General features: G+C 40.0%; 1 protein-coding gene across 8 annotated transcripts in view; it reads right to left on the reverse strand.

Moving 5' to 3' along the window:
• Positions 1 to 16,424, reverse strand: part of myo16 (myosin XVI) — a 125,932-nt gene that overhangs the window by 82,971 nt on the left and 26,537 nt on the right. For all 8 annotated transcript variants that reach the window (XR_013805757.1, XR_013805758.1, XM_079667284.1 and 5 more), the window contains 2 exons: positions 5,295 to 5,365; positions 4,505 to 4,648 (listed from right to left, as the gene is read on the reverse strand). Coding sequence is in view for 6 of the 8 variants with exons in the window: in XM_079667284.1 (XP_079523410.1) it covers positions 4,505 to 4,648; positions 5,295 to 5,365 (215 nt within the window). In the remaining 2 variants the exon portion in view is untranslated. The remainder of the gene's footprint in view (positions 1 to 4,504; positions 4,649 to 5,294; positions 5,366 to 16,424) is intronic.

Genomic DNA, 16,424 nt, shown 5'->3' on the forward strand with positions numbered 1-16,424 from the left:
TGTGTGTGTGTGTGTGTGTGTGTGTGTGTGTGTGTGTGTGTGTGTGTGTGTGTGTGTGTGTAAAGGGGTGCACTAACCCAGACAATTCACTTCAAGCTCCAGTAAAAGTCAATAGGGGTCTGGCTATATAAAGCTATCAGCTGACAGAAAGACATGTCTTTCCCTTTCGGTCAGACATAGGGCAGAGAGAGAACATTTGTTGTTACATTTTTGTTACCAGTATCTTTAAAGCAATACCAATACCAACAGATTACTCCTTTTGATACATTTTCTTTAACATCATTTCAACCATCATTAGAATAGAAGAATGTAGGCACGTTACATGCAAATTATTTTTACTCCGTGAAATACACCGCACTTGACTTTACCACACCACACACTTTTAGGGTTGTAGCTGCTGCATTAGAAGGTCAAACAATGGTTGCGTTAATCCATGAACACTTGGGGTGACTGGCTGTGAGCAAAGCTATACAAAAAATCATTTTATTTTCTAAATCTAGGGGGGAAAAAACAGGATAAAATGCATATATAGTTATACTGGGGACCTTTCAATACTTTGAATACAATCATGAGCCACGTGCTAACTTCTAAACTGAAATTGCTACACTTGCCTTCTTAAGCCTAGAGTAGTTTTACACACTTTGATAACAATAACTATCAGTCACAACATAAACAGATATTCTGAATTTCCTTTTATGTCCAAAACAAGCAGATTCTGGTGAAGTAAGTGTGATGTGTGGGCCATTGATACAGACACATTAATAATGTGTCTGAGCTCACATGATATGAGCTGACGGGTATAAACGAGTTGGTGCTGTCTGGCCTCACAGGCTGCGAGGGGTTAACAAGTTGACTTCTGACCCCGACACGCTCCTTGACACATTTTGATAAATCCACCCCGGCTGTGGCAGAAATGGAAATCTGTTTATATTACGCTGTCCGTGGTTCATGATGGCAGTTGTTAGGGGTAGTGACTGTTACAGAATCAATAACAACCAGCAGATAAGCACTGAAAGCTTTCCCAGGGGGAGTCACACTGTCACAGCCCAGTGGAGAGCATCCGACGCAGGGATACACTCTATCCATACACACTATTATTAGTCTCTCCTATCTAAAATCACATTACATGTCACTTGTTAGATGCTTTTATCCAAAGCGACTTACATACTCAATACTGTGAGCAATCCTCACAGGAGCAATTTGGGGTGAAGTGTCTCAGGGACAAAACGACATGCTGACTGCAGTGGGTTTGAACCTGTGACCCCCTGATCCGAACACCAACGCACAAAGAGCTGCAACAAATAAATGTATCAGAAGCAATTGAGGATTGTCAACATCATTTCAGCTGTGGCCTGCCACACTGCTGTTTTTAAATGTGTTGTAAACAAAACTGTAATGATCACACTTTTTTTCTAAATCACCACATGGCATGTGTCAGTGCTTTCTGTTGTGATTGCACATTGACTTGAGGAGGAATCTAAATGCAAGGATAACACAACCTACTGTCATGTTAACAAACATAAAACAGAGGACAAATCTTCACAACAACATTACAGATTTCCTCAAATGTTTTAAGATAAATACATTTATTTCAATATATCTAACCAAGAGTCGGTTGAAAAAGTCTTTATTTGAATTGAAATATAGACTTCATTAAGCACAAATACATAGAAATCCAAAAAATGTTTGGACTTCAAAGTTCTGGGACTACAATTAAAGCAGATCACAGAGCAAAGAGAATAGTGGTGTGCAACAATTGCTTAATGAAGTCATGTTCGGAGGAGGGAGGGCTACATTATCAGCAAGAAATCCACCAAATTCAACTGGTGGGATGTGGAGCTCGATGCAGCCGGGGGCTTACTGTTAATAATATGACTTCAAAGGACTCAGAGTTCAGGAGTTTTAAATTCGTCATTTACAAGCCATGAAAGTGGGTCACTTCGACTACAACTGTAACCCTGTTGGGTTTTTAGCAGTACGATGAGAAATAACATTTGGAGAAGAACCTGTCTCCCAGGGATCAAATGATTGCTACATCTTCCCTGGCTAAAGTCTAGGGACTGAAAGATATGACAGAAGAGGACGAAAGAGAATTGCTATGAATAAAAACAAAAAATCCTCAGAAAGTCCTCAGTTGAAGTGGCAAAAAGTTTCAGAGCCTCATTATTATGCTCTCCAAGAGTCCATATTTCCAACACTGTGTAGTTCCTCTCAAGGAGACACTTAATCAGAAGTAGGGCCAGTCTGTGATTAGGTCTAATCACTGACCACATCTTTTCAGTTCAGCGTTTCACAAGATAGCACATGAGGAATTTCTAATTGAGAAGTAAGACTTGATAAGTATCTTGTGGGCCGTGGCTTTGAATAAAAGGTCAAGCTAAAATGTAGCACATGGAGATTGTGAGGCGCTGTTGATGCTTTCTAATGCATATGTATGAGCCAAGTCCTACTACATTGAAATCTTCATGAAAATGTGAAGGTCTATCGGGTTTTGTTAGTTAATCAGACAGTATTCCCCATTGAATATGACATTAACAATGTAATACTTTATTGGAATCATTCATAAAGCCTACACACCCAGTCATGTTTTTCTATTCTGAATAGTCCGTTAATCCTGGCAGGTTCTCAATGACCAACATTAACTAGAGCTGGAGCTCGGAGTAGCTTTAGCAGTGTATTTAGAAATGGAGTGGGAATGAGACAGTTTACAAATGGCTTACTTCCTCCCCTGCTGTTTGGAGGCAGGAGATAAGAGAATGAACATTTCTGCCAATCCGGACGCTGTGCCACAATGACTTCTAATCAACCCCTCCTCCTTTACTCACGAGAAAAGCTTGGTAACATCTCAGTCAGCAAAAAGAAAAAAACTCCCTGGAACTGGAGACAGGAAATCAAGGACATAGAGACAGAGGACTAGGGGAGGGAAGCACAGGAAGAGATGGAGGAGGAGGACACAACAGATTATTACATATTGCCAATCAAAGATAAAGCTGCCAGTCAAGCTCCTCTGGCGAGACCACGATTCCACTTCCCATTAAAAAATAAACCTGCTTTATTCAGAGGGAAGATCCTACACTTACAATTCTGATAAGGCTGCAGCTCGAGTACCAAATGATTGACTGAGCACTGGCACGGTTCGCGGAGAAGATGGTTGTCAAAATGAATAAATAGAAGAAAAGGGATACTGCATCTCTATCGGAAATATTGCTTGACTGAAGCTATTTTTACCGTTAGACAGGAAGAGCATTGGGGTTTCCCTCCGATGGCACCAGGAAAGAAATTCAAGGGCTTATTTTCGACAAAAATAAGTCGATAATATTGTGCATCCTTATGGAAAATGTATACCTTTCTAAATGTCTTACTTGGCTAGTCCACTCACAACCGCAGAGACACGCACAAGGGCATATTCACATGCACACAGTCCAATAAATAAGCGCAGTGTATCAAAGGGCCTTCAAGCTGTGAAAGCTGAAGATATGTGTTGGTGTTGCTTCAGAGTAAGCGTGGAAAATGTTTGAACTTTTCACAGTGTTAAATCTGATTTCCTATTTTTCTTACAGATTTTCTAACCCTTTTTTCTTTACTGCCGGCTCTCTTCCAACAGTAAACAACTATGACCTCATTTATCAGGAACTGGTTCTGACTTGGTAGTGTATGGGAGACATTTCGATACTGCCTCCAAGGCCCCAGAATTAAATCTCCCTCCCTCTCACCCGTGGTATTGCGTATCATGAAAGCATAACTCACTGCATAAATTGCATTTGGCGTATCTATAGCACAGCCTCCTATACAAGCTAGGCCGCCTGCATAAGTCTTTGCTTTGAAGGAAATTAAATACATGCAAATACACAAACATACACATGAAGCGGCCGTCATACAGACTGACAGATCCATTTTGCCCTGGCAGATCTTCAAACATCCATTCCTCTCAGGGACGTCTCCTTCCTGCCCCGCAGACAAACAGCAAGCAATCACTCAGGACCCAATCAGCAGAACCAGCCTGTACTGGATACAGTGAACCCTCCCTGGGTCTAATCAGCACCAGCAGAACAGAACCAGCCCACTGAGTGACTCGGCTGGAGGTGCACCCCCTCCCCTGCAGCTGGCCCCGCTCTCGTCATGGACCTAATCAGTACGACCGCAGCTCTGTCAAGACAGACCCGACAGGAGCTGGGAACATCCTCCGCAGAGCAGGCTCTCCCTTTGATATCATGCTAATGCCCACATAATAAATGTTCTCATCCTCTGTTATTCAGCTGGGTTTGTGAGAGAATAGAAAGTCGTGTTTCAGACCCTCATTAATCCAAAAGGCTCAACTTGAAAATACATTTCTAGTTGACGAAATGTAAACGCGGCCAATGGCACTGATCTAATTTGTAGCGGAGACTCTTGGAATAGCGAGAAAATAACTCAATTACAAAATGTTTGTCCGTTGATGCGTGCAAATGGTTGTTATTGTTCGCCCAATATACCAGGTGTTCATGTTTGCATGTGTGTGTCTTACCAGGAGCAGGAGCAGCACCACGTCTGCATGGTCGCACACACACGCCACGTGCAGGGCGGTCCACAGGTCTTCGTCCTGCAGGTTCACGTTCAGGCCTCGCTCAATCAGAACTTCTGCCGCAAACACGTTGTCATGGCGAGCACACTGCAGGATGAAAGCACAGCGGATGGCATTATAATTACTTTTCAAATATGTACATTTCCTGAAGCACTGCTAACAATAAACAGTGCACATGAGTGGTTCACTGCATAATAATGGAAAAAATCTATTGTACAACAATTTTAACAACTTCACACTTGTATTGCTACAGGGGTAAAATGCTAAGTGATAAAAGGCATGGAGAACAGTTATTGGGACTTAAAAACAGCCTCAGTTTTTGCTGCAACATTTTTTAATTAATGCATGTTTTCTAGTTTTACAATTATTAAAAAAGATATGTCATAAATCACTTTGAAAGAATAAAAAATAATAATTAGGAAGTAGGGATGGCCTACTGATGATGTCTATATGATATATATAGCAGGGGAAAGAAAAGCATCTCCTGTGTAATACAAATAAAGGTGTATTGTAATTAAAGTATGATTTATTAGGCATTTAAATAACTATATCACACTATTTATTAATATCTCTAAACAAAGTAAACATTTATTGTAAAAATATTTTATTAATATTACTTAATCTTGACAGGGGGTGATTTTTAAAATAATACAATTGACTTGATTAGCTGTAATTGCATTAAAAGTGCACAAAACTGTGATTTTTAGTCTGTATTTGTTTTGGTGTGTGTTACCAGGTGTAGCAAAGATCCGCCAGAAGAGATGGGAGTGTTGGGGTCTGCTCCCTCCTTCAGGAGACGCAACACTGTAACACAACAAACATCCATGTGTTAACACTTCCTGTATGTAAAGACAGAGGGGGTGCTTAGTGTATATACAGGACTGTCTCAGAAAATTAGAATATTGTGATAAAGTTCTTTATTTTCTGTAATGCAATTAAAAAAACAAAAATGTCATACATTCTGGATTCATTACAAATCAACTGAAATATTGCAAGCCTTTTATTATTTTAATATTGCTGATTATGGCATACAGCTTAAGAAAACTCAAATATCCTATCTCTAAATATTAGAATATCATGAAAAAGTATACTAGTAGGGTGTTCAACGAATCACATGAATCGTCTAATTAACTCGAAACACCTGCAAGGGTTTCCTGAGCCTTGAAAAACACTCAGCTTGGTTCAGTAAACTAAATCACAAGTATGGGGAAGACTGCTGATCTGACTGCTGTCCAGAGGACCGTCATTGACACCCTCCATCAGGAGGGTAAGACACAAAAAGAAATTTCTCAAAGAGCAAGCTGTTCACAGAGTGCAGTTTCAAAGCACATCCACAAAAAGTCTGTTGGAAGGGGGAAATGTGGCAGGAAACGCTGCACAACCAAGAGAGATGACCGCAGCCTTAACAGCATTGTGAAGAAGAGTCGCTTCCAGAATTTGGGGGAGCTTCAAAGACAGTGGACTGAAGCTGGAGTCCAGGTATCAAAAGTCACTGTTCACAGACGTGTCCGGGAAATGGGCTACAATAGCCGTATTCCCATGGTCAAGCCACTTCTGAACTCAAGACAACGGAAGAGGCGTCTGACTTGGGCTAAGGAAAAGAAGCACTGGACAGTTGCACAGTGGTCCAAAGTCCTCTTTTCAGACGAAAGCAAGTTTTGTATTTCATTTGGAAGTCAAGGCGCCAGAGTCTGGAGAAAGGCTGGAGAGGAGCAAAATCCAAGTTGCTTGAAATCCAGTGTGAAGTTCCCACAGTCAGCGATGGTTTGGGGAGCCATGTCAGCTGCTGGTGTTGGTCCACTGTGTTTCATCAAGCCCAGAGTAAATGCAGCTGTGTACCAAGAGATTTTAGAGCACTACATGCTTCCGTCTGCTGAAAAGCTCTATGGAGATGAGGAATTCATTTTCCAGCATGATCTGGCACCTGCCCACAGTGCCAAAACCACCAGTAACTGGTGTACTGACCATGGCATTACTGTCCTCGATTGGCCTGCAAATTCCCCTGACCTGAACCCCATAGAGAATATGTGGGGTATTGTGAAGAAGAAGCTGAAAGACACCAGACCCAACAATGCTAATGAGCTAAAGGCCGCTATTGAAGCATCCTGGGCATCCATAACACCTCAGCAATGCCACAGGCTGATTGCCTCCATGCCACGCCGCATTGATGCAGTAATCCGTGCAAAAGGATTCCCAACCAAGTACTGAGTGCATTAATGGACATTTTCAAATGTTTGATTGTGTTTTGCTGTTATAAATCTTTTTTTTTTACTTGGTCTGAGGAACTATTCTAATATTTAGAGATAGGATTTTTGAGTTTTCTTAAGCTGTATGCCATAATCAGCAATATTAAAATAATAAAAGGCTTGCAATATTTCAGTTGATTTGTAATGAATCCAGAATGTATGACATTTTTGTTTTTTTAATTGCATTACAGAAAATAAAGAACTTTATCACAATATTCTAATTTTCTGAGACAGTCCTGTAGTGAAGACACATGAGGCCTAACACACTTACACACACACGCACTAATCACTGCCACTATCAGAACCAATGTGCGTTGCGTGTCCTCTGACTGTCCATGACGTGTCAGTGTGGATCAGTGTTAGGGATGTGTGTGTTTGATAGGTCCTTGTCCCAGCAGTAGGTCAGAAAGCCTCTAGGTTGCAAAGCCTCACGTCACAGTGTACGCTCCAGTGAGCATCAACCCACTCACACACTGACACAGATCTACTGAGGGAAACACAGATCACTACAAACAAGTTCACGCAGTCAGCCATAAAAGATGAAAAAAAGTAGTAGTAGGCTGAACAAGGTTGCAGTGACTTCACTATACCACTGATATATTATTTATGTCATGTACCAAAAGGGAACGAGAAGACAGCAGGAGAGAGAGCAGGAGAGGGAGAGAGAGAACTGGAGTGTGTGACAGATAAATAGAGCAGGATGGACAAACAAGAGGAGGCTAGGAGAGAGGGAGGTGGTTTGGACATATGTGATTTTACTGACACTGACAGCACTAGATGGGTACTGACTAAATCCTGGAAGAATTTCTCCCAACAAAACAGCCCACCACTGTCACGCAATCCCACCACACACACACACACACACACACACACACACACACACACACACACACACACACACACACACACACACACACACACACACACACACACACACACACACACACACACACACACACACACACACACACACACACACACACACACACACACACACACACACACACACACACACACACACACACACACACACACACACACACACGCACACACACACACACACACAGTCTTTAAGCAGGAAACTACCGGCTGAAGACAGAAACCAAGGTCATTACGGTGGTGATAATTCTAGCTCATGAAGCCTGTTGATGACCCCCATGAGGTCATTTTACTTAAAGGGTCATTATGTAGACAGACATGCTTAGATAACCTCATCCCATCCACACACAGCCACATAAACACACACTCAGCAAGCATATTTTAAAAGAGTAGAGCAGTAGATCCTGTTATTATATGAACATATAAAAGTTGAAATACATAGGATGACCTTTTTTGCCATCAATTAATGAATACAATAGCTGGCGAACATAAAGCAGTATTATAATGATGCCGCAAAAATAAATAACTTTATAATGGCCTCAAAAACTATTATACGTCTGATTTAACACAGTCTACTTGACACAGTCTCGATGATTACTGAACATGTACCGGTCTATGAATCGCTAACCTCATTACCAAGCTACAGCTGTTACACTCTCTTCTCCCCTCAGATCAAATACCAAACTCTCTGCTTCTGTCTGAACCTACAACATTATTTATCAACAGCTTTGCAAAAAACCCTCCTTACAAAATCTGAAAGAAACTGTCTTTAAAGCCGTTGGTTAAACATACAATTCAATGGCACCACAAAGTATAAAGGCGTGTATCTGTGTGCATAAACATATAAGTTAACCTCCGTCATTTGTATGTTTCATAAACACTGATGACCATGTTCAGTGCGTCATGCCTTTACCCACCCACCGCCAGACCCCATACATACTCACTTACAATATATAACACATTAAGTCTGTACAAAATATCAGTATAGATATGTAATACAAATAACTCTCAGCAGCAACCCTACTTATTAAATCTGCCACAGTTTGAGAAACATCCATGCTTTGAAAGAATAACATTTACAAAGATGTAATTAAGCAAATGAATTAAATTAGTTTGAACCATTGAGAGATTACTTCATCAGTTCATTTTCTGTCAGCTCACTTATCTTATCATATGTACACATACCGAACACATACTGTGCACAGGCATGTTCCCACTCTTCTAATGGCCACCAGTGCTTAATGGCCTTTAAACGGTTGCTGAGAAACAAACTGGCCAACCTTTTAAGTCAATCAGAACAATTATCTCCCAATTATGGCTCATCAAGCACTAAAGTCGTCACCAGGGAATAGATAATGCTCTTGCTTTCCTGTTGATCAAACAGTATATTACAGGGCTGCTCATGGCTAATGTGGAGCAGTGATTTTTAAGCATGCATTCTAGAGAATGATTTATTTATCAAAAATAAAAGAACTTCCATAGTAAGGATCGCTCTGGTCTGACAACTTCCTAATTTTTAGAGCCAGTTAGTATTGGTCATTGATGCGTGGATCTACCAGTTTTATGGCATTGGATTTGTCTAAATAAAGGTGAAAGGTCAATAGATACAGCAATAAGCAAAGCATTTGTCTGGCGATGTGGCCATAAGAGATCAATAGCACGATTGTACCATGGGCAGATTTTTCCAAAAAAAAAGTATTTTTGTAAAACCCAGGGATCAACTGTGTCTATTTGCTTTTTGCATTAGTCATATTGACAGCTTTATTAGTTAAATATGTCAATCATTCGTTTGAAAGCAGTGTAACTAAAAAAAGTAGGATCACATATTGTTTCCTGTGTATTCAGTAGTCTATGAACATTTCAACAGGTTTCACTGGATGTAATCATTCTACCTTTTCGTTTTGGCCATCAGTGGATCCCTGGGTTCTTCCATTCTAAAATATTGATTATAAAATCCCCCGTCCTGAGATTTTACCCACAAAGGGAAGAAGCCATTTGTCAAGTCGATAAGAGAATGGATACAAATGACTGCTTGTCCCAAGGCTCAGATGCTGCTGTAAATGGCAACCAATCTGATTGGCTTAAGGTAAATTCCAGCTGTGCTAATAAATACTGCAGGATACTTTGACATTACTGTAGTTAGGATGTTGTATGAATAATAACAAATCTCTATTATCTAGTGAATTAACTAGAGTTATATAAAGTTATATCTGCCAAGAAAGTTGAGAGGAAATGATCTACTTAGGAGCATCTTAACAGTATTTTAGGCTTGTAGTAAAGAACGCATCTGTTTTAATGTAGTTTAAAGAGAAAATAAACACTTGTCACCATAGAGATGTATATCTTTAGAACAACTGTATTATGAACGCACCAAAGCAACAACAGTAGTTGTATCTCTATGTTGAACTTCTATATGTAGCTGTGACTTTCGGAGTGTGTTACCCCTTTATTAGGAGGCTACTGATAGGGGAATGGAGAGTGGGTGCGAAGCAAAGTCGGCTGTCATTTTGTGGAAAATTGCAAAACAGCTGTTCGAGAAGTATGTGGAGTTTCCATGGAAACCAGATAGGAACTGGTAGCAGAATGGAAAAGAGAGAGAGAGGGGGAGAGAGGTTGAGAGAGCAACCTAAATAATGTGAGGATTGATCGACATGCATCAGGGACTTCAGGCAAAGTGCAGCTAACACCAGGTACAAGGAGATATTATGGCTCTGACTCCTGACCACTCACCTGCTCGTCATTCAGACTGACAGACGTTTCGTCCTTTAACCGTCTCTGTGATTGTATGATACCTGAATACATTATTTCTAGCTTATACTAAAAATTGCACACCTTTGACAGGTAACAAAATACATTATCTTTTCTCCTCCTCTAAAACGTTTTTTTAGTTAAGAAATATTCTCATAAACCTGCACAGAAAGCCATGTAAGGGATAATAATATTCTTTATTGCAGATCTTGCACTTGTTGAAGTAGATATATTGCACATTTATATTGATGTATGCTCTGTAGATACAGTACAATATTGAATGTACTTTTCTTCAGCCTCTCTTTTTATGATTTGGCTCCTCTAAATCCTACTGGGCCGTGACATTCCATGAATTTAATAAAGTCCCTGTAATGCATCCTCCATAATATGCTTACAGAAAAAATTGCCAATGTTCTCATATAGCGACCAGACATATTCTTCCATCATTCCTCCTTGCAGCCATGTATGAGATTCTGTCCACATCCCTCAGTCTTATAAATGCTGCTGTCTCTCCGGTCCTTATCACAGTCATACTCACGAGTAGCTCTGTCTAACCTCACCGCCCCATGTTTCTGAAATGAGCTTCACATGTTGCCATTATCTCGATTATGATGAAAGAAAGGCACTTGTACAGTTTTCCAATAAAGCTTGACTCTGAATGCAGATTACCGTATGAGGAGTTCTGTGAAATGGAACAGGGGTCCCCTGCCCACTTGTTGAGATATGAAATGATTTTATGGATGACATTGATAAAACATTCACAGTAAACAGTGAATTTATTTCAACCCCTAAATACTATGTGCTGACCATATTGGGGAAAGCACTGTAATTACACACTGTTCCCACTTGGTTTAATCCAAATACTCAAACATAGAAGGAAAACGTCTACATTTATTTTTAATTACCTTTGTGAGAAGATTATTTAATAAAGTACTTTTATGTTTCATGCTGGCTTCGATTCTTTGCAAACTGTTATATAAAAAGATTCAGTGATGAGTCATCAAGTGAACCAAAAATGTAATTTTAGAAGCTCAGAGAAACACTAGGCTAGTGCCGGTGTGAATGTTCAATATGCTGCAGGAGGCTGCAGTTGGCACTAAAAGGATCCCTGCTGTATCAGACTGAGAGTTTGAAGGTTTCAATTGGATTTCAGTTAAAGCTATCATTACTTATTTCTCCAACACCTCTGTGGGCCTAGACCCAGTTCTGTCAAAACCACAACACTGTTGACATGGCTTCAATCACTCAATTGTAGAAACATATCAACGTTGTCCTCTAACATCCATATTATAGGTCTCTCCACTTCCCTGTCGGTTTTTTTCTGAGATTATATACATATATTTTCATAACCTTACATTTCTGACATTAACAATTTGACATGTTTTCTCCGCGTGACACCTGAGTGTTTAATCTATTAATCTGACTAATAATAAAGTACAAGCTAAATATCTGGAGTTTCCTATCACAGTAGAAACATCCCGACCACTCCGAGTGGTACATTTTTAACTTCATCCGTGATACTGTCTAGCTCAGTAAGCACACTTACAAGGTGTCTACCCGAGAATATAGGACACACAAACTATAACCAAGTGCAGAGAACTACAGTTTAGCAAATACCTGCTTACACAACTCTGACACTGGGTTGTGATTAATACAATTTGATTGTGTAATAAATTGGATAAATTCTGAGCATTAGGGGAACTTTTACCAGGTGTTTAGGAGTGATTTAATGGAGCAAATCCCTATTTTAACTTTCCATGAAAAGTGTCTGCTCCGTTTGTGAAGAAGCTTTGCTGCACTAATGCGGGGGTGGTGAGTGCATTAACACTAATGGCTGAACAATACATACTGTATATAACACTAGACATCTACGTGCACATGTTCTTATTTTAGCCGTGCTGTGATTCAGTTTTATGAATTGTGTCTAAGGCAAAGCTTCAAAACACCACTCAAATCTGGAAGCTATTACCTATGACTATTGCCTCTGCTGGCTTCACTTCCCCGATATGGAGAACTGATTGCAGTCAGAGTCCCTGCGCTGTGCCTGAAGGACTGGATCTATACTCTGATCAATAACGGTAGAGCTCCCGGATGCTTTAGAGTTGAATTGCATGTGTGTCTAAAAGAAAACCTGCACATGCACACACATGCATGAAACAAACAAACAAATATATTAATGTCAGAGGATTTAACAGATATGTTTACCTAGAGAAAATGTGATAAATACATTAGTGAGAATGGGGCTGTAGTACTTCATTGGATGGATAAAGGTTCAATGTTTTACAAAAGAACAATTAGCTATCTACATGGGCTGTTGTCTAACCTGTAAAGTTTTTACAAGATGGGTTTTCAAACCATACATGTGTCATTCCAAGTACATGTGTCCCAGATGATGTGATACTACAGTCCACTCAGACTCTAACTAAATTGTCCTCAGAAATGCAACTGAATTGCTGCTCACCTTTCTTAAAGGTGACCTATCATGCAAAATGCACTTTTGTATGTCTTTTATACATGAATATGTGTCCCCGGTGTTCCCGGCTGCAACGGATCTGACACAGACTGATCCAGATTTGAACACTTCTCTGACGTCACAGAAGTGGCGCTACGGCTATTGGGCCAACTCCACCAATCAGGAGGAGACAGCCACGGACGTTGCCGTTCGAAAGCGCTGGAGACGCTGTAGTACATATGCCAGGCCTGTAGATGGTGCTGTTCTCACAGAATCAGCCCATGCAAAGACAGTGTTAAATTGAGCGAAATGAGGAATGGCTAAAATGCATGATCTGTTTGGTATGTTGAAAAATAAAAAGTATAAATATGCCTTATATAGGTATGGCCCTACACTATATTATTCAAATATAGCATGATAGGTCCACTTTAAGTGTTTGCAAATCAACTTTTCTCACATTGTGTTTTGCCAGGACTGGTCACTACGAGTACAACAGACATCCAAATGTCATATTTAATATCATTATTTAGTTGAAACGGGAAGACATAATACAAATATATTGTAAGTTACATGCCTACAAGCCAACAGCTGCTCCCGTTCCACTTGTGTCTTTCTTTCATGAAGTTAAGAGGTTGGTTTGGGAAAAGCAATTTCACCAAATGTCAAACGCAAGTGAGCCAGATGTTTACATAGGAAAGATGTGAATGGAGAAAGGAAATGAGGTATACAGTATTGCTCCTATAATATTGGGCTGTGTGGTCCAGGTAGTTATTTTACCCCTTATCGTTCAATATCCTTCCTAACGCTTCTGTTTTGCTGCTTTTACATGTCTTTGTCTTTGCAATTTTTCCTTTTACCTTTGTGGTCAACCTTTCCTTTGTTCTCCATCCTGCCACTATCTCATTCTTCCTATTTCCTGTAAAATACGACCGATAAGAAATAAATCCTTGTGTGACTGTGTGTGAGAGATCTCAGATTACCGGCTGCCTTGTCAGCAGACTGAGTTTCTAAACCCAGCTCTCTGAAAACAGGTTTTAATTAAAACGTTCACCCAATTCCTTTCCCTTCTTTTTACCTCTCCTTTTATTTCTCCCAGTCTTATTTGATTTGAAAAACAATGATTAGTTGCCAAAAACATCTTTTCATCCATTGTTTCATTAATTTCCACAATCTGGGGAACACAGGGCTGAGAATTGAAAACTAATCAAATTAAGAAGTGTTCAGTTCATTCAAGATGACAGCAGTGATATCAGTTAACACAGCGTTCATTCCTTTGTTGGCTCCATACGATGAGACCATTAGTCTCGCACTCCACACTTAATCCTTCCTCTAATGAATCCCTTTAACGATAATGTGGAAAGCATAAAATAATTAAGAAATTGCAATATTTTTCTGATATCATCTGATACAAATACGATGATCAATCTGCATCACAAAGAGGTACAAGTTCTGCTTTCTAGGCAAGACACGAGTGGATCTTGGCATTGTCAAGTAAGTAAGAATACAAATCTCTTCAGTTTGTACCTCTACCAACCAGATTAACACCTTTGGACTGCCACGTTACTCTGGGGAAAGTACAAGTTTAGGAAAAACCCCATCACTGTGTACAAAAAAGAAGAAGAGAGAACTGCAGCACAGTATGAACAAGTTAGTTGTCATCAAATGAAGTCAAGTGAGGAACGCTCGAGAACTATTGTCAAGATATTGATAGTACTGATCCGACCAAACAAGTGTTAACTCACTAAGAGACACTGCAAGAACAAGGCCGGCCAACACAGGGTAACATAAATGAAATACAAAACTTTCAAGTGACCCTCATACTCAACAAATCTGATAAGGTGAAATCTATCACGCAGACAGAGATGTAACAGATCTGATTCATGCCAAGCCAAGGAACCCAGTTTTCTGTCTGGCTGATGCAACGGCCCACCGGCTGCTTCCTCAGACCCCATCTGAACCTAATTGGCAGCCAGAGAGCAGAGATTAACACGGTGACCTGCAAAGGCTGCTGGTAGGAGTGACACAGATACACCCGGACAGCTGGGTAAATGACTGGCAAATGACTGGCATAGTCAAAAGAAAAGACATCGAGGTTAGACAAAAAAATCAATGTCCTTTTGAGTGTAACGACCTCTTAAAGTTTATGAGTATCCGATCTTACAAAACGAGCCTGAGTACTTGAGTGTGTCATTACTGGGAGACAAGCAGGCAGGAGTGCTGCTGCAGAGGGGAGATATGCTCTATTATGCACCTAAGGAAAGCTCTTTTTTTTGCCGAATTAGCAAGAGAGAAATCTGAATCGATCTCAATGTCATCTGCATTCCTAGAAGACAAATTCATTCAAGTCCAGCCAGAATAAGAAAGCTCTCATTTGTTTAAAACAAATGGCTGCATGGTTCATCAATGCCCAGTGTTCATTGTCCCTGGGATAAAAGTTTAACAGGCTGATATTTGTTTTGATGCATTACTTTATGTTTGTGTTACAAAAAGCTGTGTCATATGTTCTTTTGTTAGTTTCTGCATTTATTAGAATATTTCAAAACCTGTTTTCACAGCCAATGAACAGTGCTTTTTTATGTAAATAACAAAGTGACAGCCACTTTGTGGAATTACTATTTGGCTCTTTACAGTAGGCATTGTTATCGCTGCTAATGTATTTCTGTCATTGAAAGCAATTTGCATCAGGATAAAAGCTTCACACTGATTTTTTCAGTGGTGTTGACAACTTTCAGCCGAAAAGATCGTGTGACCTTGAGTCATAAACAAACACTGTATTGGCCCACGTGTGTGTGTGTGTGTGTGTGTGTGTGTGTGTGTGTGTGTGTGTGTGTGTGTGTGTGTGTGTGTGTGTGTGTGTGTGTGTGTGTGTGTGTGTGTGTGTGTGTGTGTGTGTGTGTGTGTGTGTGTGTGTGTGTGTGTGTGTGTGTGTGTGTGTGTGTGTGTGTGTGTGAGAATTTAGTAGCTAGATCTTTCCTTTACATGTTTAATGAACACACATCCACACACACACTAATAATGAGAAACACTCATACACCAGGCTTGGAATTTCGTCATTTTAGGGGCAAGGCCATTTGGCCTTTTGTGTCACACATTTTTTCAGGGCGCAAAGGCCATTGAGGGAAACATTTGGATTTGGAGCTTACAAATAAATAACTTTTTCATAAGAAAAACACACGAAGGACATGGAAAAATCACTTTTTTAATATCAATAATGTCAAACATGATATCATCGTAAATGCCTATGCCTCCTTAGTATTACCGTATATAAAATAAAATACTCTACTTTGAATAATTAGTGTTTGGTATGTTTTCCATCTACTACTTCTCCCAATAACAAATCCAAAATCAAATCAAAAAATCTAAAATTCTATTAATATTTAACAAATATATTCCATTTCAGAGTAGAAGAAACAGCCTTCAAGGGTCAAACTCTGCACATACATCATTCAGCAGTGCACACAGTGAAGTGTGTGTGTGTGTGCGTGCGTGCGTGTGTACGAGAGTCTCTTTAATCAACTCCTCCCAGCTCTGTTCCGAA

Source organism: Notothenia rossii, assembly GCF_949606895.1.
Source record: "Notothenia rossii genome assembly, chromosome: 2".
In the NCBI taxonomy this organism is placed as follows: Eukaryota; Metazoa; Chordata; class Actinopteri; order Perciformes; family Nototheniidae; genus Notothenia; species Notothenia rossii.